The 26,786-nt window shown below is 43.5% G+C and overlaps 2 protein-coding genes across 2 annotated transcripts in view; one reads left to right on the plus strand and one right to left on the minus strand.

Annotated features, from left to right (window-relative positions):
• Positions 1–783: 783 nt before the first annotated feature.
• EMC1 (ER membrane protein complex subunit 1) lies at positions 784–11,725 on the plus strand. Its single transcript, XM_065221723.1, has 6 exons — positions 784–1,004; positions 1,078–2,186; positions 9,599–10,408; positions 10,470–10,622; positions 10,687–10,857; positions 10,926–11,725. The coding sequence occupies exons 1-6, from the start codon at positions 889–891 to the stop codon at positions 11,318–11,320; spliced, it is 2,754 nt and encodes a 917-aa protein (XP_065077795.1). The 5' UTR covers positions 784–888; the 3' UTR covers positions 11,321–11,725.
• Positions 11,726–24,847: 13,122 nt separating this feature from the next.
• LOC135701021 (uncharacterized) overlaps positions 24,848–26,786 on the minus strand; it is a 33,794-nt gene continuing 31,855 nt past the window's right edge. The window contains exons 8-9 of the mRNA XM_065221724.1: positions 25,180–26,765; positions 24,848–25,119 (exon numbers count right to left, since the gene is read on the minus strand). Of these exons, the coding sequence (XP_065077796.1) occupies positions 25,064–25,119; positions 25,180–26,765 (1,642 nt within the window). The 3' untranslated portion in view covers positions 24,848–25,063. The remainder of the gene's footprint in view (positions 25,120–25,179; positions 26,766–26,786) is intronic.

Below are 26,786 nucleotides of genomic sequence, written 5' to 3' on the forward strand. Positions count from 1 at the left end.
AAATATTCACGTTTATTTTCAACACGAATATTTTTAAAATAAACGTAACATTATTTTTGTTTTAAACATTATTATCAATGGATTCAAACGTAGAATACGTTTGAAATCAACCTAGTTTATGTTTGTGGCCAGAACAAACTTAATTTACGTTTAAATTTACCTCAAATATTTTTGTTTCGACGGTAATTTTTTCTGCGTGTGTGACTCTGAATTGTTTGTTGGGTAATGCATTGATTTTTAATACTCAACTAAACAGTAAAAAAGTACAAAATATTTAATAAGGCAGGCATTCCGTAAGACAGCTGTGGCTAGCTGATTTTGTTGATTACCAAGTTTTGACAGTTCACAGTTAATCTGACGGATTTTTCGCATTGAAAATAGCTTTGTTTATATTCACATCTTGCATCGGCAACAGCTAAGGGGCTGTTCATAAACTACGTACAGTTTTTGTTTATTCTTGACCCCCCCTGCGTAGACAATTGTCCATACATTTTTTTTTTAATTTGTATGGGCCGTGGATAATTGTCAACTCCTCCCCCCCATAAACTGTCTACGTAGTTTATGAACAGCCCCTAATCACTCACACACTCATAGATTTTTAGTTGTCAAGTAATCTGCGAAACGTCTCACGGATCACCTTATTTTGGGTTTGTTTTTCGATTCTTCGTGTTGAGCAATCCGAGCAATCAATCCATTCGAGCAGTTGGTTGCTCGACTTACTCCTGGATATGGTCCTGCTATCAGTTGAGTTTAGAACACGCTCCGAGAACGTGCACATCCCGCTGCTGTCAATGAACTGTCAAAAATTGCGAGCAAAAGGGGAAAAAAATTCACGAGATCGTGATTAGTGTCCGGCAAAATCGTGTGAAAATTTATAATTTTCACGCCATGGATTTCCTCCAAAATCGGCTCAGTTGTAAAATAAACCTGTGGCTTTTGGTGCTGCTTACTTTCCTCCACTCAACCAGCGGATTGTACGAGGACCAAATAGGTAAATTCGACTGGTAAGTTTGGCTCATTTTTTCCTTCTTTTTTCTCGCCAATCTGATCCGCACTAATTCGATTCTTCTATCTCAGGCGGCAGCATTATGTGGGTAAAATTAGGTTCGGAGGATTCGATTCCAGCTCGCTGGATCGAATAATCGTTGCCACAGAGAGCAATGCCCTGGCGGCGATTAGTGCCAAAAGCGGCGAGATCCTCTGGCGGCAAGTGCTGGAGAAAAGCCCCCGAGGTGACATCAAACTTCTTCACGTTCCCAATCAGGGAAATGGAGTTCAATCGAGTAGTAGTCGGTACAATCGGGCATTTGATGTGATCACCGTAACCGGAGTAAACCCTGCGTTGGTTCGTGGTTGGAACTCGAACACTGGCAGTCTGGAATGGGAGTGGTCTCTGCTGCCAAATGCTCCAGAGAAGGCTGAAAATGCGATTTGGTTTTTTAACGAAGGCAATTTGTACCACGTAGTTCCCGTGTGGGGATCTCACCTCGAAATAACGGAATACATTGCCGCATCCGGGCAGCAGACTAAGCCGAGCACGAGTCGTATTTCCGCTGCATGGATCAAGGAAGGAAAATGTACCTTAGCAGCTCAGTTCTTCGCTTGCGCTATCGAACAGCAAGTTTTGGCGATTGATCTACTGGCGGAAAATGCTCAGATTATTGCCAAGTCTTTGGAAGCATCTGCTTCCGGAACACCTCGAGCAGTACCGGGAGAGGCAGCCATCACCCAAGACGGTCGCTTGTATTCGCTAAATTCTGACTTGAAAGCGCCTCTCGGTGCGGAAGGATCCGTTTTGGTTGATGACACCATTTTGGAAGGCGAACAAATTTTACTGCACAGCACCGTCGACAGAGAGAGAAACATGTTCAAGCTTTCGGCGAAGAAACTAGCCGATAACACCCCATACGAGGCTATCGAATTTATTACCGACTATCCGGAAACATTGGGCACTCCCGATCTGGTAGCAGTGCGATGCAAAACCACCAGCGGAGCAGGATCCCGCGGTCAGCTCGCTTGTCGATTGCTGATTTCCAGCGAGGACGGTGCGTTGACCCTCATCCAGCAAAGCAAGATCAAGTGGACGCGAGAGGAGGCTTTGGCCGATGTGGAGACGGCTGACTTTTTGGACTTGACGCTGTCCGATGCCGAAGGTGCCATCGAGGAGGAGCTCAACAACAAGAACGGTGAGTGGATTTTCCCTAGCACTTGTCTGTATCGAAACGTATATGATTTTTAACGATTATTGTCTTTCATTCGTGCATTCAATCGCGAAACACGTGTCATAACAGAGGATAACGGTTTGGAATGTGAGTCCAAGAGTGTGTGAAAACAGTTGAATAGTTTGCTGAATGTTGTAGATTGTTGTTTGTTTGTTTGTTCCTTACTTTATTTAGCTATAGGTATTGTTTGTAGAGACAATATGTTTTTTGTTTGCGGTCACTTCATCAGTACCAGTGTGCTGTGCCTATACTAAGAAAGAGCGAAAACAAACCAAGTGGTTTCTAACAACATTGTCAATGAATACAATCTCGCTCAATTGTTTCAAAATGTCATCTATATTGGTTGACATGCTTACAATCATCAATCATCAGTTATTCCGAAGCACGTCATATAACTAACCTAATCTACACTTCAGGTTTGGAACCTATGGACATTATAGACAGTTTTTGTTTTGTTTCAACTTTATCAAGGAGATTTCTAGCCAACTGGCTAGGTCATGTCCAAGTATTAGACAGTCTAGTTACAGTTGGATGCAAAACCCGTAAATTGTACAAACGGAAATAATTGGCCACATATTTGAACTCACTTTATAAAGTTCAAACGTAATATGAAGCAGAAATCAAAACTAACCGATTTCGGCAGTAACCTTTTTGTTGCTTCAAATCATCATCCATATTCTTGTTTTCGAACGTAAACGAGAATATGGGTGCATATTTGAACAATCGCCAACACACCTGGGAATCCCTAGAACCCTGGTTAGAGACAACGGTGTGCGCAGTTTGCAGGTATTATAAACAGGATAGGTAAAAAAAAAAACAAAATAATAATAAGAAAAACTGTGAGAGTTGCAGTGATGCCAACATTCTAGTTTAAACCGGGTTCTTCCAGTTTTTGGACGCATTCAGTCAAACAGTTGAAGTTTGAAATCTTCCAATTTTTTGAGGATTCATCCAGTTTTTCATGTTTAATAGCAACATATGTTGAACCAGAATGATTAAGATGCTCACATTTTTTTCTTTTATATTATAATTTAAATCAGGAAATGCAATATTTATTAACCGTCATAATACCAAACCTGTAAAATGCGTATCCATACTGCGAACAAGCTGGCTTCACGGTAACGGACCAGGCGTGTTGTGTCATAGCATCAACTAACAGAGTTATGGGAAGGCCACATCAGGCCGATGCTGATCCGATGACGCCGGAAACCACCAACTGGCAAACTCTTCGTCATGATATCTGCTGGTTGATCATCTGAGCGAAGATATTCAAGGCGAATCTTCCCTTCTCGTACAAGGTCCTTCAGGAAATGATGCTTCACGTCCACGTGCTTCAAGCGGCCAAAGTCCTTCGAATTTTTAGCGATCCTAATAGTGGACTGATTATCCTCGTAGAATGAAGTTGGCTCTGCTGAATCGCTGCCAAGGTCCCTTAGAAGACGAATCATCTACGTTTTAAGACACGCTGCATTACACAAAGCCTTCAGCTCTGCCTCGGTAGACGAAAATGCTTTCGCGTAATCCAGCCAATGGTGCACCCTAGCACCTTGAAGATGCAGCCACTAATCGATCTGCGGTCCGAAGTGTTTTTATCCGTTTGATACACCAGACACAAGTCGAGAGTGCCCGTTAGGTACCGTAGGATTCTTTTGAAGTGTATTCAATGTTGATCAGACGGTTGTTGCTACATCTGGCCTAGTTGTCAACGACGCATAAGACAGGCATTATTATTATTTATCTTTATTAGGGAGGCTTTCAGCCTGGGGCTGGTTCGCCTCCAAAGGATAAGACAGGCATCTCACCAGTTCCCTATACGGTTGCCTCGTTCGCTTCTCTTCTGTCTCAATCTCCAGCTTGAGCCGCACGTCCATTGTCGTAGAGACAGGCTTGCACTCTTGCATCCCGAACCTACAAGGCAAATCTTCCAAAAACTGCTTCTGGCTGATTTTTATAACTCTTCCCTCCACATCGCGCTCAATGTGCAGTCCAAGAAAGCACCGTATCTCTCCTTCGTCTTAACTCCGTTGCCAGACATCGCTTCACAGTTTCGACTGCTTGCAGGGTGATGCACCGATAACCACGTCGTCAACATAAATTACCAGGAACACCGTGTCCTTACCGATCCTCTTCGACTACAAACATTGGTCGTTCGCGCTCTTGGTAAATCCCAGTCGTATCACTATAAAGTTGTCAAATCTGTCGTTCCATGATTTCGACGCCTGTTCAGACCATCTCCTTGCTCGAAGCCCTCTGGCCGCACCTCGTTCATCATTAAGCTTGCCATTGAGAAAAGCTGTTGCAACGTCCATCTTGTGGCCCACCATCTTGTTGTGATTTGCTAGAGCCAACACCGTCCGCAGTCCTCGCTTAATCCGGAACACCCACTTATTGGTCACAGCAGTGCCAGTTCACACAGGAGTGCAACTTTGGATCAGAAAGTGGCTCCACTTGTCATTTGCGAACACTAGCGCACCTAGCGGTAGAAGGCATCTTCTGCCTGCAGTTAAGATAGTACATCGTCCATGTACGTTTCTTCTTTCACAATACGAGCGGCGACAGGAAAGTCCTCACCATCTTCTTCGACGAGCTTCAGCAAACACCTGGTTGTTTGATATGGTGCCGATGCCGTAACGTACGTAACGGTACAGAGTTCCAGGACTCGTAGGGGTAACGATGGGTGCTCTCTCCAAAAGATTTGAAGGAAACTACGATCCAACAGGGCTTTGAGTATTTGACGGTACATTTTAGAGATGTCTCCGGTGATGGCAACCTTGAATTTTCGGAAAGGTAGCGCGATATGGAAAGGAAGTGGATTTCTCATGCTGCTTTCTCGGTCGACAGCTTGGGAACGTCCGGCACCTCCTCGATTTGCCAGAACCGGTGCATCCTTTGCTCAATGTGTTCAACGACTGTGTTGGATTGGAGCGACACGTTGGACACGAGCTGATCATTGATGGCACCTGCTAAGATCCACCCCAGATAAGTGTCTCGTAATTGTGGAAGACCTTCGGCTAGGCTCAGCTCGAGGCTCAGCTGACCAGGTTTCAGGATATCGAAGAATAACTCCCCACCGATCAGCAAGTCCACCTTATCCGAACTGTGGAACTTGGAATCAGCTAGGATTATCCCTTCAGGGATCATCCATTTGGTGAAGTATATTCTCGATGTAGGAATCATGCCAGTCACTCTCGGGGTAACCAGACACTCGAGGCTTGCGTGGAAATTGGATACACGGGACTGGAACCTGACCACCACCTTGTCGCGGGCGAGGGACCAAAGGGCGTTGATTCTCACGATCGGAACGTTGGCTGGTTTCTTTGGGAGGCCAAGACGGTTAACCATCTCTTCGGTTACAAAGTTGACTTGGGAGCCGCTGTCCAAAAGGACCCGGCACGGATATGGCTGGTTATCTTTATCCAAGACTGCGGTCAGCAACAGTACCGTCTTGGAAAATGAGACAACATTCGACGAACAGGTTGTTGACACTGGTGGATCCACTGGGGCAGGAATCATCTGCACCGACATCGGTTGATTCGGAGCAGCCGGAACCAGAGGCGGGCTTGCCACTGCTTCCGCGGAAACGTTGGACTTCTTCTCATGGCGGGGTGCCCCATCATCATGGAGCAACGTGTGGTGTCGGCGTTGACACTTGTGGCACGACTTGTCGGGAGGGCAATCCTTGGATCGATGCCCTTTGCACCTGATTCTTTTGAGCAGGAGTAAGGTTGGACAAGGCCGAGCACTGGTGATTACGGTGCGAACCACCACAAATTTCGCACAAGTTCGTCGGTTGGGATGGGCTGGTCGATGCTGCATGGCTCTTTTGCGGATTGATCTTCGATGGTGGAAGAGCTTGCTTCTGTTTCGAGCTGGATTTGCTAATCTGGAATGCCGCCTCACAATTCTCGAGGATTTGGCACCTGGACTTCAGGAAGGCGATGGTTGGTTCGTATTTGGGAAGATGTCCTTTTTTTTGGATCCCTTCCCAGGCTTCACGGGTCGATTTGTCGAGCGCGGAGACGATCTGAAACACAATCATGTACTCCGAAACGCCGGTGATCTGCTGCTGGAGGAACTTCAGGCTTTCGACGTGGTGAGTAACTTCGGTTAGCAGACCTTTCAGCTCTTTATGGGTCTACGATGACATCTCTCGTAGTGAAAACAGACCACGGATGTGGGTTTCTACGAGAACCCGCTTGTTTTCGTATCGATCCTCCAAAATGTCCCAAGCTTGTTGATAATTCCCTTCACTAAGGATCTTGGTATTCAATACACCAGCTGCATCTCCGATGAGCGCCTTATCGAGGTGATACAGCTTTATGGCGTCTGTATCCCCCGAGTGAGCCATCAAATCCTGAAAGACGGCTTTGAATTTAGGCCACCCAGAGTAATTGCCATCGAATGTTGGAATTGGTGCGCTGAGCGGCTGCTGCTGGACGACCACCTGCGGGTTATGGACGATTCTCGGCGATGGAGTGGCCGCGTTTGCTTGTGCTTCCAGCAACAACTCCTGCACGGCATCGCGAACGTTGTTGTAGAGATCTTCGAAGTTGGCATATTCATGTTCTTGCTCGTCCAGCGCATCATCTGGAAGAAGCGCCAGTCCTTTGCTGTGGAATCCGCTGTACTCGGTGTACATAACGGCAGGTGCTTGGACATATTTGTCAGTTGCGCCAAAGTCGGTGCCTTTCCACTAATGAGAGAACGCCGAATGCGCACAATCTTTTGCTTCACTTGTTCACGTTGCCTGGATATTCCCTGCCACTGTTTTGCAGATTCAGGATCCATTGCTGCTTCCCACTCGAAGCCGTGAAATGAACCGGAACTGCTAACTGGCGACCTAGGGATAGGGTTCCCCTGCTGGTTTTCTTCAGCGTCTTCTGGTGCCATTTATGACACCTCACTCACTACGCGGCGTATTTCAAATCTCGCGAAACCACAACAAAACGTATTTTTTTTCCGAAAACGCACTTCTCACTCGCGCACGTTTAAACACGTTCGTTATAAACTAAGAGAAGAGGTGACAATACGGGGGCGAAAATGAACCATTTTTCTGTCAAACGTGAACCAGCTCCTGATTGGCCGATTTCATGTGCGTAAGATAGAGATAGAGATAGATATAGATAGAGATAGATATAGATAGAGATAGTGATAGAAATAAAAGAGGAAGAAGCCAATTGTCACCTCTTCCTCTTAGGTTATAAATGCTCCGCGTCGAGTCGCAAGCGTAGCAGCAGAAGCAGTTGTTTCGTTTTGGTTGGGTACAGTTTGTGTGTCGTAGCCGTCGTAGCACGTCAGTTTCCACTCAACGGGAACGGTTGCTTCGGAATGGCTCGTGATCCGGTTCGTGACGGACCAAATTGATGTTCCTTCTGAACTGGTTTTGTCAAGGCGAAGTGGACTGTACTGGGCGGGAGCGAACGGAGTTGGCTAGCGTCAATCGAAGTTCTAAACTCAGGAGCTCTGAAAAGAGCTGGGGAGTTTGACGCTGCTTTCCGGGACACCAATGGACATGCAGTAGAGATGACGAATGCTACCGACTACACTAGACACTACTGTTTATTTCTCTTCGTTTCTCGATACAACGGATGCTCGATTGAATTCAAACTTAACTTAAGCACGGTACTGCGGGGATTTTTATAGAACGGCACCGACCGTTTGCTCGTTGCTGATTGGTCGACGTTTTCTCCTCACTTTCGGCGGTAGGCGGAACAATTATAAATAAAGCACATAAATGGTTAAAGAAATAGTAAGACATGAGTTCAGGAGTGCTAGGAACACATAGAATTATAAACCACGGTAGAATTCGACAGTGAGCATGCATAAGGGCGTATACGCGATGATCGATTCTCTTCGTCGATTTTCTCTTTTGTTAATAACTCGCTAGATTTAACGTTTCTCGGTGCGTTTGCTGTTGCTTTTGATAGCCAATACAATCTGTTACTACTCTGCATTGAACAAATTCTAGAAAATTGTTTCGCTTAGCTATAGCAATGCAAAGAGAAAATCGATGAAGAGAATCGATCATCGCGTATTCGCCCTTATGCATGCTCACTGTCGAATTATTTAAAATAATTGACAAGCCCCTTGATCCCCCTTTCTCATTTTACAGCTGGTATAATCCATTTGACAGATCGATGTCCTTTTATACCAATTGAAATCACTGAAATGGGGTCGATTTTTGATGATCGAATTCGACATACGTTATGTGCATATACTGAAGCTATGCAAAGGTCTTCGTTCTTCACATTTATTTGGTAAGCGACGATTTTGAAGCAGGAAGGGAAATTTTGTAGAAAGGGTAGGACTTTTTGATCCCTAGAAGTACTCCTCCATAAGAATCGTCTCTATCCAGGCGAATAATGTTAAAATCGTGGAAGTTGAGTTCTTTATCGGAAAAAAGTCATGTTTCACAGAGAGCAAATATATCACAATCAGAATTGTGAAGTAAAAAATGTAACGAGTCTAGTTTAGGCACTAGACTATGGCAGTTCCACTGTAGCATAATGATCGTATCCACAGGCGTAGCCAGATGGGGTCAGGGGGGGGGGGGGAGGTCAACTGTCCCCTCGTAAACTCAGCAACATGGCAAATGGCATTCGGCCAAATGTTCCATAGTAATTTTTTTTCGTCCCTCCCTAGCTCGAAACCTGGCTACGCTCTTGATCGAATCTTATCCATAAAATCCAACTACATTTACTTGAAAATTCACGTAGCTTTTAAGTGAAACCTATGTGTAGATCATCGGAACGTCCGATAAAATTTACGTGAAAATCACTTGATTTCTATATGAATCATATGGAACAGATTTTCATTCCCAAAACACGTAATTTTCACCTAAAAAGTACGATGGAGAATATCTACGTACTTTTTCAGGTGAATATTATGTGAACTTTTATTGCAGTGAGATTAAATGAGCCGTTTTCGTGCTGTAATTTATTGAAAAATATCGAAAATTTGGCGAGAATCAAAATCGGCACAAACTTAGTTAATTTCTAGGAGGTAATATTAAAAATTTGTTTTTTTTTCGCTATTTGGCCAGGAACTGCTCAGCAGTAACAAAAAAAGGGGCTGTCCACATACCACGTGGGTAGTTTAGAGGGAGGGTAGAGGGATGAAGAGTATCCATGGTCCATTCAAATACTTAAAAACGTGCATGGATAATCGTCAATGCAGGGGTAGAAAGGATCTAAAATCTCTATAAAAAAGTGTCCACATGGTTTCTGAACACCCTCAAAGCAAAGTGTGAATTTTATTTTATTGTTTTGTTGTTGTTGTTGATCTTGTTGTTACAAGCTTTCCTTTTGAATATCTGTAGTTTGCAGATAACTACAAATAATCACAAATGCTCACCAAACACATATTCTATCTTTTAGGGGACGTTTTCGGTGCCTTACAACGTCGTATAACCAGCCAGATTAGTCACGTCAAGAATCTCGTACTGCACGTCCTTGGACTGGGACCGGCGCCATCCAAGGCCCAGAAAGCAGGTCTCGTTCGCGACGATTTCGGACTGCACAAAATGCTCGTCGTAGTGACCAGTACGGGAAAAGTGTTCGGCATCGATAACATCAGTGGCAAACAGCATTGGATTCGGTACCTGCCGGAAATGATCGGGTTCGCCAATGAACAAAGTATGAAGCTATTGGTTCAGAGGACATCTCGTTTCTACCCACTCAGCGCACAGTGCGTCATTGTCGGACGACACCGCGATACGAAAAATGGTTTTATTTACCAGTTCAATCCTATTACCGGTCAACCCGTGAACGGTGGAATTGTTCAGTTGTCATACAAAATTCGACAGGCTTCTCTTTTGCACGAAACTGGACCGGACTTCCTAAGAGGCCTCCTGCTTCTGGATGAGAACAACGAAGCTCACGTGTTGCCAGAAAGCTCGGCGAAGTATGTTAGCAATTTCTACATGTTTAGTGCTGATCGCGAATCAGCGACGATCGAGGGACATCTAGTTGAATTCAGGAATGGAAAATTGAGCACCGTTCCGACATGGACCGTGAACCTTAGTGGCACTGGCAGGAGCCAACAGATCATCGCAATCGAAGGCAAAAACCCAATCGAACACGTTCACTCCCAGGGACGTGTTTTGGTCGATCGCTCTGTGCTTTACAAGTACATCAATCCGAACTTGATTGCCGTGGCTACCCATGGACCGGACAATATCCATAAGTGTAAGTCTTTAGTGTAGCTTCATCGGAGCAAACTTTTAATGTTGCTTACTAATTTCAACAGACATCCTGAACGTGCATCTTTTGGACGTCGTTTCCGGCTCTATCGTATTTTCGATGTCCCACAAGAGAATCCGACCACCGCTCCAGATGGTGCACTCGGAAAATTGGCTCGTCTATTCGTACTACAACGAAAAAGTGCGACGAACGGAAGTCAGTAAGTAGAACTTTAAGTTTATCCTAGGTGGATCGAAACTCAATTGCAAACATCTGTCTTAAAGCGTCCGTCGAGCTGTACGAAGGGAAAACGCAAACCAATAGCACAGTTTGGAGTTCCCTGGATGCTCCGCCAATGCCGTTGGTCGAACGGCAATCGTACGTTTTGCCAGTATCAGTTGCCACAATGAAGGAAACCATCACCGAAAAAGGAATTACCAACAAGCATATTCTGTGTAAGCTGACACATCCACAGCTTTAGACATAAGTCGAACAACCCAAAATTTTCCTTTTCCAATTACAGTTGCCCTCACCACAGGGGCCGTGGTTGAAATGTCCTGGGCGTTGTTGGATCCTCGGCGACCGGTTACGTCACCGGAAAAGGCCCGGGAGGAAGGTATCATTCCATACATGCCCGAGCTGCCAATGCCTCATGAGATCATTATCAACTACAACCAAACGATTGCAAACATCAAGGGAATTCATACGGCCCCGTCCGGGTTGGAAAGTTCCTGTCTGGTGTTCGTGCACGGCTTGGACATCTTCGTCACTCGCGTAGCACCCTCAAAGACGTTCGATCTTCTCAAGGAAGATTTCGACTACTTTTTGATCGCTGTGGTACTGATTCTCCTGACCAGTACGTCCTACGTTGTGAAACTCTTTGCCTCTAAGAAGGCCATCAAACAAGCGTGGAAGTAGGTAAGTAAGTGTTAGATCGTCAGATTTCAGGGTGTCGAAGGTGTACATTTCTGTATGTTCTGATTACATCTTGGTAGAAGCATTTTCTATTCGCGTTATTCTGTTTTATTTATGTTTCGGTTGTTGAGCGCACTCGCTATTGCATATAGGAAGGAATGTATCAAGGAGTTCAAGCAACATGTATGTAGAATAATTTCTCGTCCCACCCACAACGTAAAACCATTCTCCTAGTTCGATTTGTCATTACCATTCTCATCTGTACGGCATTTATACAAGCGATAGTGCGTTTTTGTAGAAAGCAGTATAGATAATAGCTCACAACTGGACGGTTCGACCCTAAGGCGACTAGAGGTTAGTTGTTTTAAGGATTCGATTTGACCAAAAAATATACATTCGGGTAAATTAGGAGGTATGGGTTTTTTGTGATCCGAACATTTTCCTTGAAACTCACAAACTTATGTATCCAAAGCAGGGCGTCAAAATATCAGCCTCAATCGACAAAATCGATGGGACGAAGAGACTGCTAGCATTCTTTTTCTGTTTAAATTGAGCACCTTAAGCTGCATTCTTATCCCTCGGAGCACCATCACGGGAGGCCCTATCTCTATCGCTATAATAAGGCTAAGGCTAAGGTAGCTATTTTAGATTAGCACTCCATTCCTCTACCGGTGATTCACGTTGGTTTCTATTTCGAGTTTAGCGTCTTGAGACTTCTACCGTGTACCGTCACATTGTTGTAATATTTCATTTTTATCGGTCGATCAATGTGCAGCAGTTGTGTAGTTGTATCATCAATATTCCAAATGCATCGACGGCAGATTATTTCCAGGGGGCAGCTGATTCCATCATTTTAAGTAACGAACAAGACATTGAAGTTGTACAGCATTATCTTTTCCAGTTACATGAACTTAAGGGCTGCGGAAGAAGACGAGAAAAATCGAGCTGGAAAATCTCGGCCTGGCAAAAAACCGAATATCAACAGGATGTAGGAGCTGAGCGACTGTTATTTCTCCAAAAATCCCACATTTTTGGCGGCGGTTTCGAATGTCCCGAAACTTGTTAACAAAGATTGTAGCAGAAATAGAAGCCGCGAATCCTTACTTGCAAAAGCCTGATGTGACTGGTAAACTAGAATTAACTGGCCTTCAAAATTGCACCGCCGCAATCCGTCAGCTTGCATATGGCATGTAAGAATACATCAGGATGACAGAGACAACAGCGCTGAAATCTCTTGTGGAGTTTTGTGAAACCACTGTTGTATTTACGGCCCCAAGTACCTACGCTATCCGACATCTGACAATGTGGAGAGGTTGCTGCGTGTTGGAAAGAATTGTGGATTTCCTGGAATGCCAGGATTCTTAGACTGCTGCCGTTGCGTTTCTGCCTTCTGGTTTGTTCCTGTGATGGGGTCCTGGGACACCTGCAACCACGCAAGACAAAGCGCCGTTCTTCTTCGGATGTCCAGCTTTCACCTCTTGCATTGGTGTTCATCATGACAAAACGCAATGATATGCCTTGAACTACAAAGCGAAACGTAAACTACTGTAGTGTCATTTTCATTTTATGATGTACAATGGGGTCAGGGACCATGTCACCGATGTGAATATTCACACCATCCATAATACACCAGGGATGGGGAGAGGAGTGAGCAACACAAGTGCTTCTTATCCTAACGTAAACTTAATATTATCACCCATATGCCCGTCCACGCCCGAAATCCATCCACCACACAAAATCAAATAAAAAATTTTCTGTATGGCAAACGAGTCCAGACATAAACGAGAATTCTTCGGTACAAGCGATGTAAATATTTACATTACACGACGACAAATTGACGAAAATCCATATGGGACTGATATGCGATTATAGGCAGTACGGGTAATCATCGAAAGTACTTGCATTTTACTCAGGCACTTTTGAGCAAACTGCAATCACTCTCTCATACTCGAAATGTGCCACGACCAAACCAAATTGGCACAACGACGCTCTATACCCTATCTAACCAAAGCGCAGGGCTCACCATAGTTTGAATCAAAGCAGTACTTAGTGTCATAAGCAAACAAAATAGCGTCACAAGCAAAACCCAAAGCAGAGTTTTAGTGGGGCGCCAAATATGAAAACTCATCATTTATTATTTCTTGCGTTGTCATTTCCCAACCCCGTTTAGCTACTACCGTTGCGGGCATAAGTTGCTATATGGAGCTCGGAAATAGCGATGGGGACTCCCGTGCCGGTGCTTTCAGTCGGCGTTTAGGGGCTGTCCATAAACTACGTAGACAGTTTAGGGGGGGGGGGGGTTGACAATTATCCACGGCCCATACAAATTTAAAAAAAATTGTATGGATAATTGTCTACGCAGGGGGAGGGGGGGTCAAGAATCCCAAAAAAACTGTCTATGTAGTTTATGAACAGGCCCTTACAAACAAATTTGAATCGTTTGTGGTTCTTTCTCCCGTCGCTGCATCCGTGTATCTTTCAAGCTTCGGTAAAGCGGACAAGTGAAAGAGCGTTCGACGTTGATCTGTTGTCTTTCATGAGTAGAGGTTTCATGACGCATATGACCATTGGATGATTCAATTTCATAGGTGAAGGTGTTGTTCTTTTTCGGAGAGCGTTTTCAAATTGAAAAATTGTGCTTGTTCGGTGGTTTATTGTAGAAATCGTGGTGTTTTAAAGAAAAAGGTGTATCGAAGAAAAAATTAATCGTAGCAAAAGAAAGAAATAAGTGAATAACAGTCGAAATCTAAGCGAAACAAATTGTTGATCGGCGGAAGGACGCCATTTTTATATTCTCCTTGAATATAAACGTGTGGAAAAAAAAAGTGTAAAAAAGAAGAAGAGAGATGAAAGTCGGAGTGATTATGGAGAAAAAAGATCCCCCTGATCGGGAGAAAGGAGCAGAAGACCCCAAGCGGAAGGAAGCAGGAACTAATGCCATGACAGGAAGAGATGAACCGACAACATCAGGAACAGGATCTGCGACATCAGGAAGAGTACAGCAAAATATCACCTACACCAGCATGGATACCGGACCATATCGCATCTATTTTGAGCTACGGAATGGATGTCTACAAACAATTCATTACTGACATGAAGTACGTAGGACTGCACAAAATCATCGTATTCATCAGCAGCTACACCAAAGCGAATTCTCTAGTCGATGAAATCAACAGTGGAAGTAGCATCTATCGTGCATATGTTCCCAGACACCTTGTGTCCATCACCGGGGTAATTCCGGGAGTTCCAACGGACATAAATATTGACGAAATCAAGTCGGATATCCACTGCGGGGTTCCAATTTTGAAAGTCACCAGAATGTCACGATGGGATGGCCAAAACAGGATTCCGATCAACCGGCTGTGCATCACATTCCGAGCGCAAGAGTTACCAACAATGGTAAAAAAGTTCTGCTGCGTCAGCCGCGTGAATGCCTTTACGCCAAAGGTCGTTATTTGCAGAAACTGCCTAAGATACGGACATCGTACTGACAACTGTAGGGGAAACAGACGATGTGACAGATGCAGTCAAAGCCACGAACAAAATGAAGAGTTCACAAATTGCCAAAACCAACGCAAATGTGTTCATTGCCGTAGCTCGGATCACGACTCAACGGATGCAACATGCCCCGAACAGAAACGCCAGCTGAAAATTAAAAAGTTGATGACCAAGAAAAACCTGACTTACACGGAGGCCAGAGAACAGGTCCCCACTGCTACCCAAAAACTTTACGAACCACTTATGAACCTGGACGAGTTTCCAACCATTGAGGAAAACTTTTCGACGATGGTGAAAGGTAATTACACTTGGAAAGATCCCCTACGAGAGCAGTTAATCAAAACGAACCAGGAGAGAAAGGCTATTCAGGCTGCAGTACAAATTCGGAAGGAGGAGAAAGAAAAACAACAAGGAAAGAAACCCAGACTGGTGACATCAAACAATGCAAATAAAAACAAGGAACAGAGGAATGAGTTAATCAAGAATACACAGAATGGTAGTATATCAGGAGCTGCACTGCAAAATCCTTTGAAGGTAACAGAAACAGAACGCTGGGAAGCTATGATGCAAGAAGCTCACAAAATTTCGAACAGAATGCACCAAGAAGCTATGATGAGCTTTTATTCTGATTTCGTTGGAATGTTGGGCCAACGAGACGACGTGAAAAATATGTTCAATATGTGCACGAAAAAGCATTTCAATCTCGCTAACACAGTGGTAACTAACCAAGCATTTACACAATAAATAAAATGGCTTCGAATAGAATTCAAATTCTACAATCGAATGTTCAAAGTTTTTTTAAAAACAAAGCAGAAATCCACAAAGTAATGACAGGATCGGATTATTCTATTGCTATACTTTCTGAAACATGGACTCAGGAAAACTTTGAGGATTCGAATAAATACAATATGTCCGGCTTTCATTTTATTCCTCATTCGAGGGACAGATGGATATGGAGGAGCAGGAATTTTGTTAACTAACAACTTGAGCTATACTAGAATACCGCTAACAGGCATGTCACGTCTGACTCAAGCGGTCAGTATTCATGTCAACTATCTCGATATTGTTGTAACAGCTGTCTATGTCAGTCCGTCCATTACGGCGGCTGAATTCGAAAACGATATGCACTTTATCTTCACGAGCCTGAGAAATTTGAGAATTATCATTGGCGGTGACTTTAACGCTCACCATTTTGGATGGGGTGATGGAACATGTGACAAAAAAGGTAAGATCGTGATGGAAAAGGTGAATCAGAGTGGATTGTTAATACTAAATGACGGATCCCCAACGTACGTTCCACTGCAGCTGAATCACCGTTCGTCTGCTATCGATATTTCATTATGTTCAACCGATTTAGTATACTCATTGGGATGGAGTACATTGGACTATGGTATAGGCAGTCACCATAAATGTGTTAAAATATGTTGGATGCAAACACGAAATATTCAATCTGGCTATTTTTACGATAAAAAGGCGATAAATGAGTGTATATCAAAGTTGGATACGGCTGAGGTTCGATCTGTTCAAGAGCTTCAAAAATGCGTGAAAAGGATTTATAAGGTAAACAAGAAGAAGGATAGAAGATCGCCAAAGTATTGGTGGTCTGACGATGTAGATGCGGCATGGAAAGAGAAAAACGAGGCCAGGAAAAATTTCAACCGGATAGCCAGTATGGAAAACCTGCTAGAGTTTAAACGCAAGGCTGCGCTTTTCCAGAGGAAGAAAAGAGAAGAAATCAGGAATAAATTTGAAGAACTACCAAATGAGGTTGGACCTTTCGTCTCATCAAAGGAGCTGTGGCAAAAGGTTGGAAAAGAAAATAACATTATCTTCGATGATGAAGCATCTGCACAACTCTTTTTGGACACTCACTTCGGATGTAATGACCCGCAGTTAGGATATACAACAGGTTAAGTGTGCACAACTACGCTTTTGGACAAAAACAACTGGTACAGGATTCTTGACAGTAAGAAGAAAAAATCTGCTCCAGGAGAAGACAATTTGACCTACGAGATGATTCGTAGTCTACAGCCCGATGTAACGGAGACCATCAACGAAATGTGGCGAAGAGGTTGTTTGGACGACTCGTTGAAAAATATTAAGGTTGTAGCCATCCCGAAACCAAGACGCGACCAAAGCACTCCCTCGGGAAAAAGACTGATTTCCTTCGTCGCTACACTGACCAAAGTGGCAAATACAGCAGTGTTGGAGCAATTACAAAATACTCTTATCCTACATGAAAATTCATTCGGGTTTAGAAAGGGGCTTTCAACCAATACATGCATATCGTTCGTAACAAACTAGATAAAAGAAAGCAAAAGGAACCACATGGTAACAGGTCTGATATGCATAGATCTCTCTAACGCGTTCAATGCAGTCAGAACAGACACGTTAGAGGTAATTCTATCTGGTATGGGAGTGTCACACGAAATCCTCATGTGGATTTCCAGCTTTTTAAAAAATAGAAAAGTTTCACTGCATATTCGCGAAAAGGTTCTGAGTAGAACAATAAGCAACAGACTTCCGCAAGGAGATGTATTGTCTCCAACGCTTTTCAACGCATACACCGCGAAACTACATGATATCAAGAATGATGGAGTCATACTCGTTCAGTATGCGGATGACTTTGGAATCTTGGTTAGAGCTAAAAATCTAGAACTGTTAAACACCGTAGCTCAAGAATATTTAGACGAGTTCTCCGAAAAGGCAGAATGTTTGAACTTTACTGTGAATGCGGAAAAGACTAAAGCCTTGCTTTTCCAAAATAATGATAAGGAATTAAACATCACTATCAACGGGACTAAAATTGAGACTGTGAGGAATCACCGATATCTAGGAATAACCATCGATCGCTACCTTAGCTTTGGAGTAAGGGAAAAAATCCAACAACGGCTCAACATGGTAAAAATCTTAAGTGGTGCCAAAAGTGGTGCTCACCCCGATACGATGACAAGGATATATATAGCACTGTGTCGAAGCATAATGGAGTACGGATGCTCGATTTTTAACAACGCAAAACCTTCTAATCGACGAATAATGTCAGTCATCAACAACCAAGGCTTACGAAAAATCACGGAAACAACGAAAACAACACCACTTAACGCTCTAGCAGCTTTGAGTGGTCAGGAACCGCTGGAATTTCGTCATGAGTATGTTACCATGCGTGAAATTGCCCGGCATGTCACCAGTGACGATGTGATTGCTAAGCAACTTAAAAATACTACGTTGCCTGAAGATTTGGAAAAGTGGGATACGTTCACATATCTTGAGAGAGTATACTGGACCAATAAGGAATTGTTCGAAGCAATGAGTCCGTTAAGGTTCTACAAAGGGTAAGTAATTTTGTGTTCTTCTTCTGTTGGGGCAGGTTCGTGATTTCCGTTAAAAATTTAACCGTCGGGAAAATCAAATGTGCACTGTAACTATGCTGAGTGGGGGTGTGAGCATCGGCTAACACTCCAGTTGATTCTTGCACCGAACTTTTAGGTTTGCGACTAACCGCCACTAGGAGTCACTTCTTCTTTTGAAAGGAAACACTTTGCAACTTGGATTTGGATTTATTAAGTTTTAACTTGGGATACACTTTAGGTCTGGTTTTTTGGATAGCTCAATTTGGAATGATTTATTACTAATAATTCAATTAACTCTTAACCTAATTTGCTACTACTACTAACGTAATTAATTTTTACTCTACTTATTTCCAGTACTACTACATTTGTATAGCACTCATTTGTAGTACCAGAATGGTGGGTTCGGCGCGAATCTATAAAATAGATTTGGAAACTGGTTGAGAACAAACATCTTCTTTTTTAAATATCATAAAATCATCATCATTAGTTTACACATACATTCATATATTATGAATACGAAAATTTAAAACATGTATTTCGTGGGTAAAACACGAAAATTTCCTGGGTAAAACACATTCACTGTATTTACTTACTTGTGTTCTTCGAAGTATCGCACAATTAAACGCAATCGAATACACGAAACTCAAAACAACTGCTTCACAAAACTCTTGGTGAACAAAATTCATCACAAAGAAAACCATTTCTACTTTACTGCTTTGCTAGCAATCGTGAAAGTATCATTGAAACAGCGGTGCCAGATGTATTGCCTCTAGCAATGAATTTAAGTTTATTAAAACAATTAATTGCGAAGTCTGCCTTATTAACATAGATGAGTGGATGTATTTAATGGTGGTTAAAAATCAAATACTGATTAAATAAAACATAAATGACCATTTTAAACATTTTACCGGTCCAATTAAAAAAATCACAGAAGATTGAATTCAACACTAACAGGGTTGATGGCAGCAGTGCACGTAGCCTGTTATACACTTTCCCGCTCAGGGGTGTAAACAAACTTGCATACAGCGCAGTCTGGCAGTGCTTATGTTTTGTCTGCTACATTCTTATCCACTAGATAGTGTGACATCACATTTGCTGTTGTATTGAAATGAAGGAAGAAAAGAGATGGTTAAGTTTTCCTCACCATACCAGTTGATATTTATGAAAAATGGGCAGTTTTGGCGTGGGGACACGCACTTCTAATGAATTTTACCAATACATTTAGAAAATGATGATCGAAGAATATTTCAAAAGAAGAAGTAAACAAAATAATGACCCTTTGTAGAACCTTAACTAACTCGGCTGATACAGAAGTATCAATCAACCCTTATCTGGAGGACTTACAAACAGCAAAGAAGAACAACGATCCTGTGAAGTTTAATCAGCTGGCGCTCTTCGTAATGAACGGTCGCAATAAAGGAATAGGTAGGATATTCACCGATGCCTCCAAAGAGGGTACGATTTGCGGAATAGGTGTTTTTGTCGAGAACATCAAAAGAAGAGTTTGTTTCAAGCTCTCAAGAGAAACGAGTGTTACATCTGCCGAGCTAATTGCTATCCAACAAGCCACTCGCATAATCGTACAGGAGCACCTTCAAAATTACGTAATATACACTGATTGAAAATCAACATGCATCATGTTGATCGCTGTGATCTGTGTTCTGATCTGAGAGCTGTTCTCGATTTAAAGACAAAGGAAGGAATTTTGGCTGATATACTCACCTGCTGCCAAAGATGGAACATATCAATACAGTGGATCCCAAGCCACGTTTCGATCAGTGGAAACGAGACGGCCGATATGCTGGCTAAAAGTGGTGTAAATTCGGATAATGTGCTACATAACAAAATTCTGCTTAAAGATGCCTTCCTAAATGCGAAGACAATGTCCATAAAAAGGACACGTGGTATGAATCGTATTCCGAAGAAAAAGGAAAGAACTTCTTCAGCTCACAACCAGAATTTTACACTGCATCATGGTTCAAAGACGTGGATATGAAAGGAAGTGATATAAAACTGATGAATCGACTTATGGTAGGCCACGATTACTCAAAATACTGGTTAACTCGCATGAAAATACTAGATGACTCAGATTGCGAAATCTGTGCAGAGCCGGAAACATCGGAACACTTGATACTTCACTGTCCTCGTTTGGGCATGCTACGAATGCAGTTTTCCTTCGACAATAGATTTGCAACGCTTTCGGATCTTTTCAAAACTCGCAACGAATCACTATTTAAGGAAGTATTATTATTATTATTTAGCTTTATTTAGGAGGTTTTCAGCCTTAGGCTGGTTCGCCTCCAAAAGATTTAAGGAAGTAGTCAAATTCATCAGAATAGCCAAATTGGATCTATAAAATGATCCTAAACAGGAAACACCGTCCCTACCGACGTTAAACTTCTCGGAGGGCATATAGTCTAGACACTGGCCCTAATCTAGAGCTGTCAAACAGATAGCTCGCTTGAGAAAGAAGAAGAAGAAGAAGACGCATATGACGGAAAATGAAAATATATATTTAAAGGATTTCTCACATAAAACCAGTCAGTCTTCCGTTCTAAGCGTGCTTCTTTTTCGTTTTTGTTTTGTGCTAATAGGCTAGCTGGCGTTATAGAACTGATGCGTTAAACACGTTGTATGGGGCCTCCCTTAGCTCAGTCGGTAAAGGCGCAGCTACAAAGCAAGACCATGCTGGAGGTGGCTGGGTTCGATTCCCGGTCCGGTCTAGGAATTTTTTGGGTTGGAAAATTTCTCGACTTCCCTGGGCATAGAAGTATGATTGAACTTGCCACACAATTATACCAATGCAAAAATGGTACAGGCATCGAAAGTTCTCAATTAATAACTGTGGAAGTGCATCTTAGAACACTAAGTTGAGAGCACGCAATAAGCTAATATGCGATATGCAATAAGCTTGAAATGCGAAGAAGAAGAAGAAGGGAGAAACAAAACTCGAGTTCATTTCAGAGCTTCAAAAATGTAAAGTCCTGATCCAGAGTACCCTGGGCAGTACGAAGCTTTTACGTTCAGAGTCCTGCATAACGCAGGCTTGTCTGATAAGAGATTTACAGACGAACACGTTACCCTAGCAGCAATAAATGTACCACTCGCCGGTCAAGGTCTGGGTGCAAGTAATATTACCGTGGAAATGATTTGTCTGTTCTCAATGTTCGGAGCGGCTGATCACCGTTCTAGTGCCAGCGTGGCACCCTAAACAGAGCTGTTCACGATGGTTCCCCGGCGAGACCCCACAAGCTGATCTGGAAAAATATAAAGTTGCAAATACCGAAGACGGAAATACGGATCAGAACAAGTGACAAAGACCTACGCAACGAAATAAGGACTACGATTGGAAACACGGAAAGTGGAACTGCAAATTGCTCGGCTTCCCGGGTTGCGATAATCTATGACGAACTTCGTTGGACCGAACTTTGTTGGACGGGAAAACATGTATGGAAAAGCGGGCATCGAGCGGCTACTTTTACCAGAATTGTGGCACGAGCTGTGAAACGGCTTTGTAGTGCTGGGTAAGATGCGCTAACGCTTGATAGGTTGGCACCCAATTAACACGAGGATGTGTAAGCTGAGGATTAAGGGCCGTTTCTTCAACTACAGCATCATCAACGTGCACTGCCCACACGAAGGGAGATCCGACGACAAGGAAGAAGCGTTTTACACGCAGCTGGAACAGGTGTATGAGGGCTTCCGTTTATTAACGTCCTTTTAAACGAACCACCTTGAAGAGGTGGAAAAAGTTCATTCAGGACGGCCAAGTCGCAACCAGCACCCAGCCGATTAGCATCCCCAGGTAGCGATAATCACGGGCTACTTAGAGTTGGCTATAACCTATTTGCTCTATCATCATCACCAACACAAGCGACTTATAAACAATAGTGCATTAGTGACAACAATGATCCCCCGTTCTTGTTCGCATTACTGACGGCAAATATCACCACCAGCAACCCCACCGGGCACCGCGTGGAGGTTAGAATCGGAGTTCAGGTGCACAGAGGTCGCAAATCGCCGGTCAGGGCAGAACCCAACAACCATTGATAGGCGTTCTTATGCACCTGCTTTACCCGGCAGGTGTATGAGGGCTGCTCGCAACGGGACGTCAAAAATCGTCATCGGCGACATGAAAGCCCAGGTAGGACGAGAGGCAATGTACAGACTGGCAATCAGGTCAAACAGCCAGTATGCCTTATCGTCACGGCCAACGATGCGTAAACTTTGCAGCCTCCCGTGGTATGCTGGTCCGAAGTATACGAAGTATACCTTTTAACCTCGCAAGGATATCCACAAAGCCACCTGAAGATCACCTGACCTGATACAGAAAACCAAATCGATCACGTTCTAATCGACGGGAAATTCTTCTCCTATATTCACCCATATTCTCGTTTTCGTTCTAACCGTTTTTTTCCATACAAAAAAATGTTTTTTTTTATTGTATGGAAAATACGGTTCGAACGAAAACAAGAAAATCGTTGATTATCAACGCCGCATGTATCGTAGTGCAAACATAGATTCGGACCACTAAAGACTGGAACGCGCAAATATTGGCCGACAAAAAAATCGCTTCTTTCAGTCAAAATTCATAACACAAAAATCTTATTTTTCTTTTTCAATTCTTTTTCAGTTCAATTCATATATTTAAAGGAAAAAATGTTCGTTTATTCTTTTGGTTTGCCAAATCCGAACTGCCGTGCCTTCCGCTTAACCCCTTCCATTAAATTGTGTACAGTTGTCTCATCGACCTTATTCGCCGCCGAACTCCAGTTAGATTTAAAGTGCTGCTCGTTTTCCATGGATTTATTAGTTTTTTTAGATTCCGTTTGACCAAAGCCAAAACCGTTCGATAGGGCGGAGTTCTGGGCTGTTGGGAGGATTGTGGTCTTTGGGTACCACAACCACGTTGTTCGCATCGTACCACACGATTGCCTTTTTCCCATACACAGCAAAAAAAAATGTAATATATGTAATATTAATAATGTAATATTCAAGCTGATGTATGAAATAATGATGTAATAGCAAAAAGCAGGTACAATATTACATCAATGGATGTAATTTTGTTCGCAAAATCGATGTACATCGTACAACGTTATATTACACAACCGATGGATTGACCTGGTTGCAGCAGTTTGGATGTAATATTCAACAACTTTTTTTTTCTGTGTAGTGGCAGCTCGCCAAGTCCGGCCAGAACAGCACAGGTCTATTATGTTGCTTTAGGAATGGTAGCAGCCGCTTTTTCAGGCACTCCTGGACGTAGATCTCTAGATTGATGGTTCCCGTAGTAATGAAAATGTCGTTTTGTAGACCACACGAACATATGGCCTGCCAGACGAGATATTTTTTCGGGAACTCCGATAGTTTGATGGTTTTGAAAATTTCAGCCACCTTCCCTTTTCCTGATGCGCTATAAAACTCCTGTCCCGGAAGCTGCTTGACATCCGCCTTCACATAAGTTTCGTCGTCCATGACGACACAGTCGAACTTTGTGGGCAGATTCGTATACAGCTTTTGGGACCGCTGCTTTGCCGAGCCGTCTCGAATGAACTTAATTCTCCTCTACCAGGGGAACAGTGTTTAACGTTAATATATTTAAGCTGCTTTGCCGACGTGTTTTGTTTGTAATCTCGGTTCGCCACCTTCGCTTTCTTAAACGTCGACAACCTTGATCGTTTCTTGGCCCACTGCACAGTAGTATGGGAGACATTGAGCTTGCCAGCGACGTCCCGGATGGAGAGGTTAGGATTCCGCTTATATTTCACCGCCACCTTCTTCGTCGTCGCTGCCACGTCCGGATTACGATTGCCGTCGCTTCCAGACTTCCTGGCGGTCGTCAGACGCTCCCCGAACACTTTTAAAACGTTTGTCACGGTCGATTTGGCCACATCCAGCAATTTTGCCAACTTGGCGTGTGAGAACGTCGGATTCTCTTGATGCGCGAGCAAAATGTTGACACGCTGCTTCTCTTGGTTGGACGTCATTTTGAAAACTGGAGAGCAAACGGTGAAAACTCATCATAGCAACCATTGTATATACACTCAACTTCCAAATGCAGCATTTCAGGTTTTGTTTTTATGCAATTTTACAAGAAATAGGTACACCAATTTGAAGTTGACCAATTTTTGCGCGTTCCCTACTTTACTTAGTTGCATTATGCATGCGTTCAAAAATCTCGACGGTGTATAACACCTGGCGAAGTCGAACGCCGCGACCCAACATTGAGCAATTACGGGACGCGGGAGTTGCCCAGGAGCACGCGCAGCGGCTGGAAGCTGCACTACCCGCGGAAGAGCAGCTTGGCGCAGCTACTCTTGAAGATGGGTGGAGGGACATCCGTAGGTAGTACTGCTGCAGCGGCACTAGGTACAACGGCCCCCGAACCAAACAAAACGACTGGTTTGTTCTGGGAGCACGCACAAAGACGACAGGCTATACCGGCCCCTGATCTATTAAAATATGGTGATGAAGCTCTGGCTAATTGCCAAGATATGGGAGTATGCCCAATCTATCTGAGCCTGGGACTTTGAAAACCTAATTCATATTACACTCGCGTTTGTTATAAATGTAGTGAATCTGTAAAATTATAGATACTCTGCCTTTTCCATCCGATTCGAGAATCTATGTTTTTAACGTTCTTTTATGTTCCACTCGAAGTAATCAACAGCGTTACACGGCGTTAATTTACTTTTTGTTATATTTCATTAAGACTATTGCTGCTCTCAGGTCCAAATACATGAAATTACATCAACTTTTGCGAAATAAGTATACATCAATAAGATAAATACTTACGAAACTATTATTAGGTGAATGAGAGACGAACTACTGCCTTACAGTTACACATGTGTAATGCTATAAATGTCCTATACTCCAAATTATTGTTAGTACGTACGACCTAAGGTGCATCCGTGGGCTCTTGTTTCACTTCCACCACTGGAGCTTCCGTGGATACTGCAAACAATGAAATGCATTATAGTCACATAAAATTCGATTTACCTACGCTATATTTACCATTCGTAGCTAAGTCTTGTCCCTGTTCTATTCCCTCCGTTGTTTCGTCATCATCTCCAATTGGTTCCATCTCTTCCACTGGTTCCACGCTTTCTTCCTCATCACTCAATCGATGTTTTTTGTTATCAGGTTCTTCCTCGTCATCATCGTCTTCCTTCTCAGGGTCTTCAGTCTTGATAGCATTCTGGCAATCATGGGTGTGCTCGTTGGACCGCATCAGTAGCCCATTTCGATGTAACAGCATAGCCACTTTGCAAGCGAAGGTCCGACAACGGTAATATCGAGCCCGGTCTCTTCTAGTGTGACCGGCGACAAACATGGCACCTTTATGGATAAGATACATTCCGCGTTTCTTTCCTTTCACGTCGATCAGCTCGTAGTCGTAGGAACCATCATCGTCAACAAAAGACGTTGTCTGTTCCGCGGTGCTCGATTCTGGAACCTCTTCCACATCTGCGGAATCGATCGAATGTTCAGATGTTTCCGTAATTGTATATGGCAAAGGAATCGATTCGTCCAAGTTCAGTTGATCGGGTGGATGAGTGTGACCTTCATCGTTGGAACTGATCAGTGTGCCGTCAGTAAGTTTGTACAATCCTCCACGACACTTCATCGGAATTCTCCTACTGCAGCGCCAATGTTCCGAACCATCTCGCCGCGACAGGTAGTATACGTAGCGATAGCCCTCGTAGATGATCGGCTTACCGATGTATGGGTTACCTTTGGTGGACGTAGATTCCCTTTTTGCAAAGGCCATCGTAGGTTCGGGTGTCGACGATGATTCGCCATCGGAGACGATAGGACTAGAATTTGTTTGCCTGTTTTCCAATTCCGAATGTTTGCGTTTGAACGAATTATCCAGCGCTTCCATCCGATCGTGGTTATGGTCGGGGCCCTTGACAATGTGTCCATCAGTCAACCGATACATGGAAGCATTGCAGGTCTTTTCAGTGCACTTCCATAGAATTGCTCCGTCATCTCGTTTGTTGGCAAAATTGTACCGATGGCCTCCATGCAGCAACATACGATTGTTGGCTACTTTGGATTCGGAATGAGTCGCGCCATTGCTATGCTCGGCTTTTGGTATACCTTCTTTGGAATCGTGAGACCCGGACTCTTGCTTCGTTTTGAAAGGAGGTGTGTGGCTGTGCTGTTTGTCTCCCACCGGAGCAACCCGACCGTTGGGAAGCAGTTCGATCGGAACGTAACAGCGCCGGTTGATTTCCGGTACGTACGTATGGCAGTACCAAATGCCAGCTCCATCAGTCTTTGAACGAGGAGTCGTATACCTATGGCCACGGTGGACCAATATGTTGCTTCCGTTTTTGTTCTGGACGATCTTGAATTCCTTCGAACCTCTACCGACCGGACGCAGAATGGACAGATCCGGTTTCACGTGTGTATGCAGGGATTCGGCCAGGTTCAATACGCGGCCATTGGAAAGCAGCATCAGCGTAGCCGGGCAGGATTCGCTCGTTTTACACCGATAGAAAACGCATCCGTCGTGCTGTTTGTGTTCAAAGTCGTACACGTAGTTCTCGAAGACGATAAAGTTACGCTGCGAGGAACTCTTCATGAAAGTGTACCTGTAATGGGAAATTCAGTTA

This window comes from Ochlerotatus camptorhynchus, unplaced genomic scaffold, assembly GCF_037179485.1.
Source record: "Ochlerotatus camptorhynchus isolate MF236.1 unplaced genomic scaffold, CSIRO-AGI_Acam_v1.1 ptg000147l, whole genome shotgun sequence".
Taxonomy (NCBI): domain Eukaryota; kingdom Metazoa; phylum Arthropoda; class Insecta; order Diptera; family Culicidae; genus Ochlerotatus; species Ochlerotatus camptorhynchus.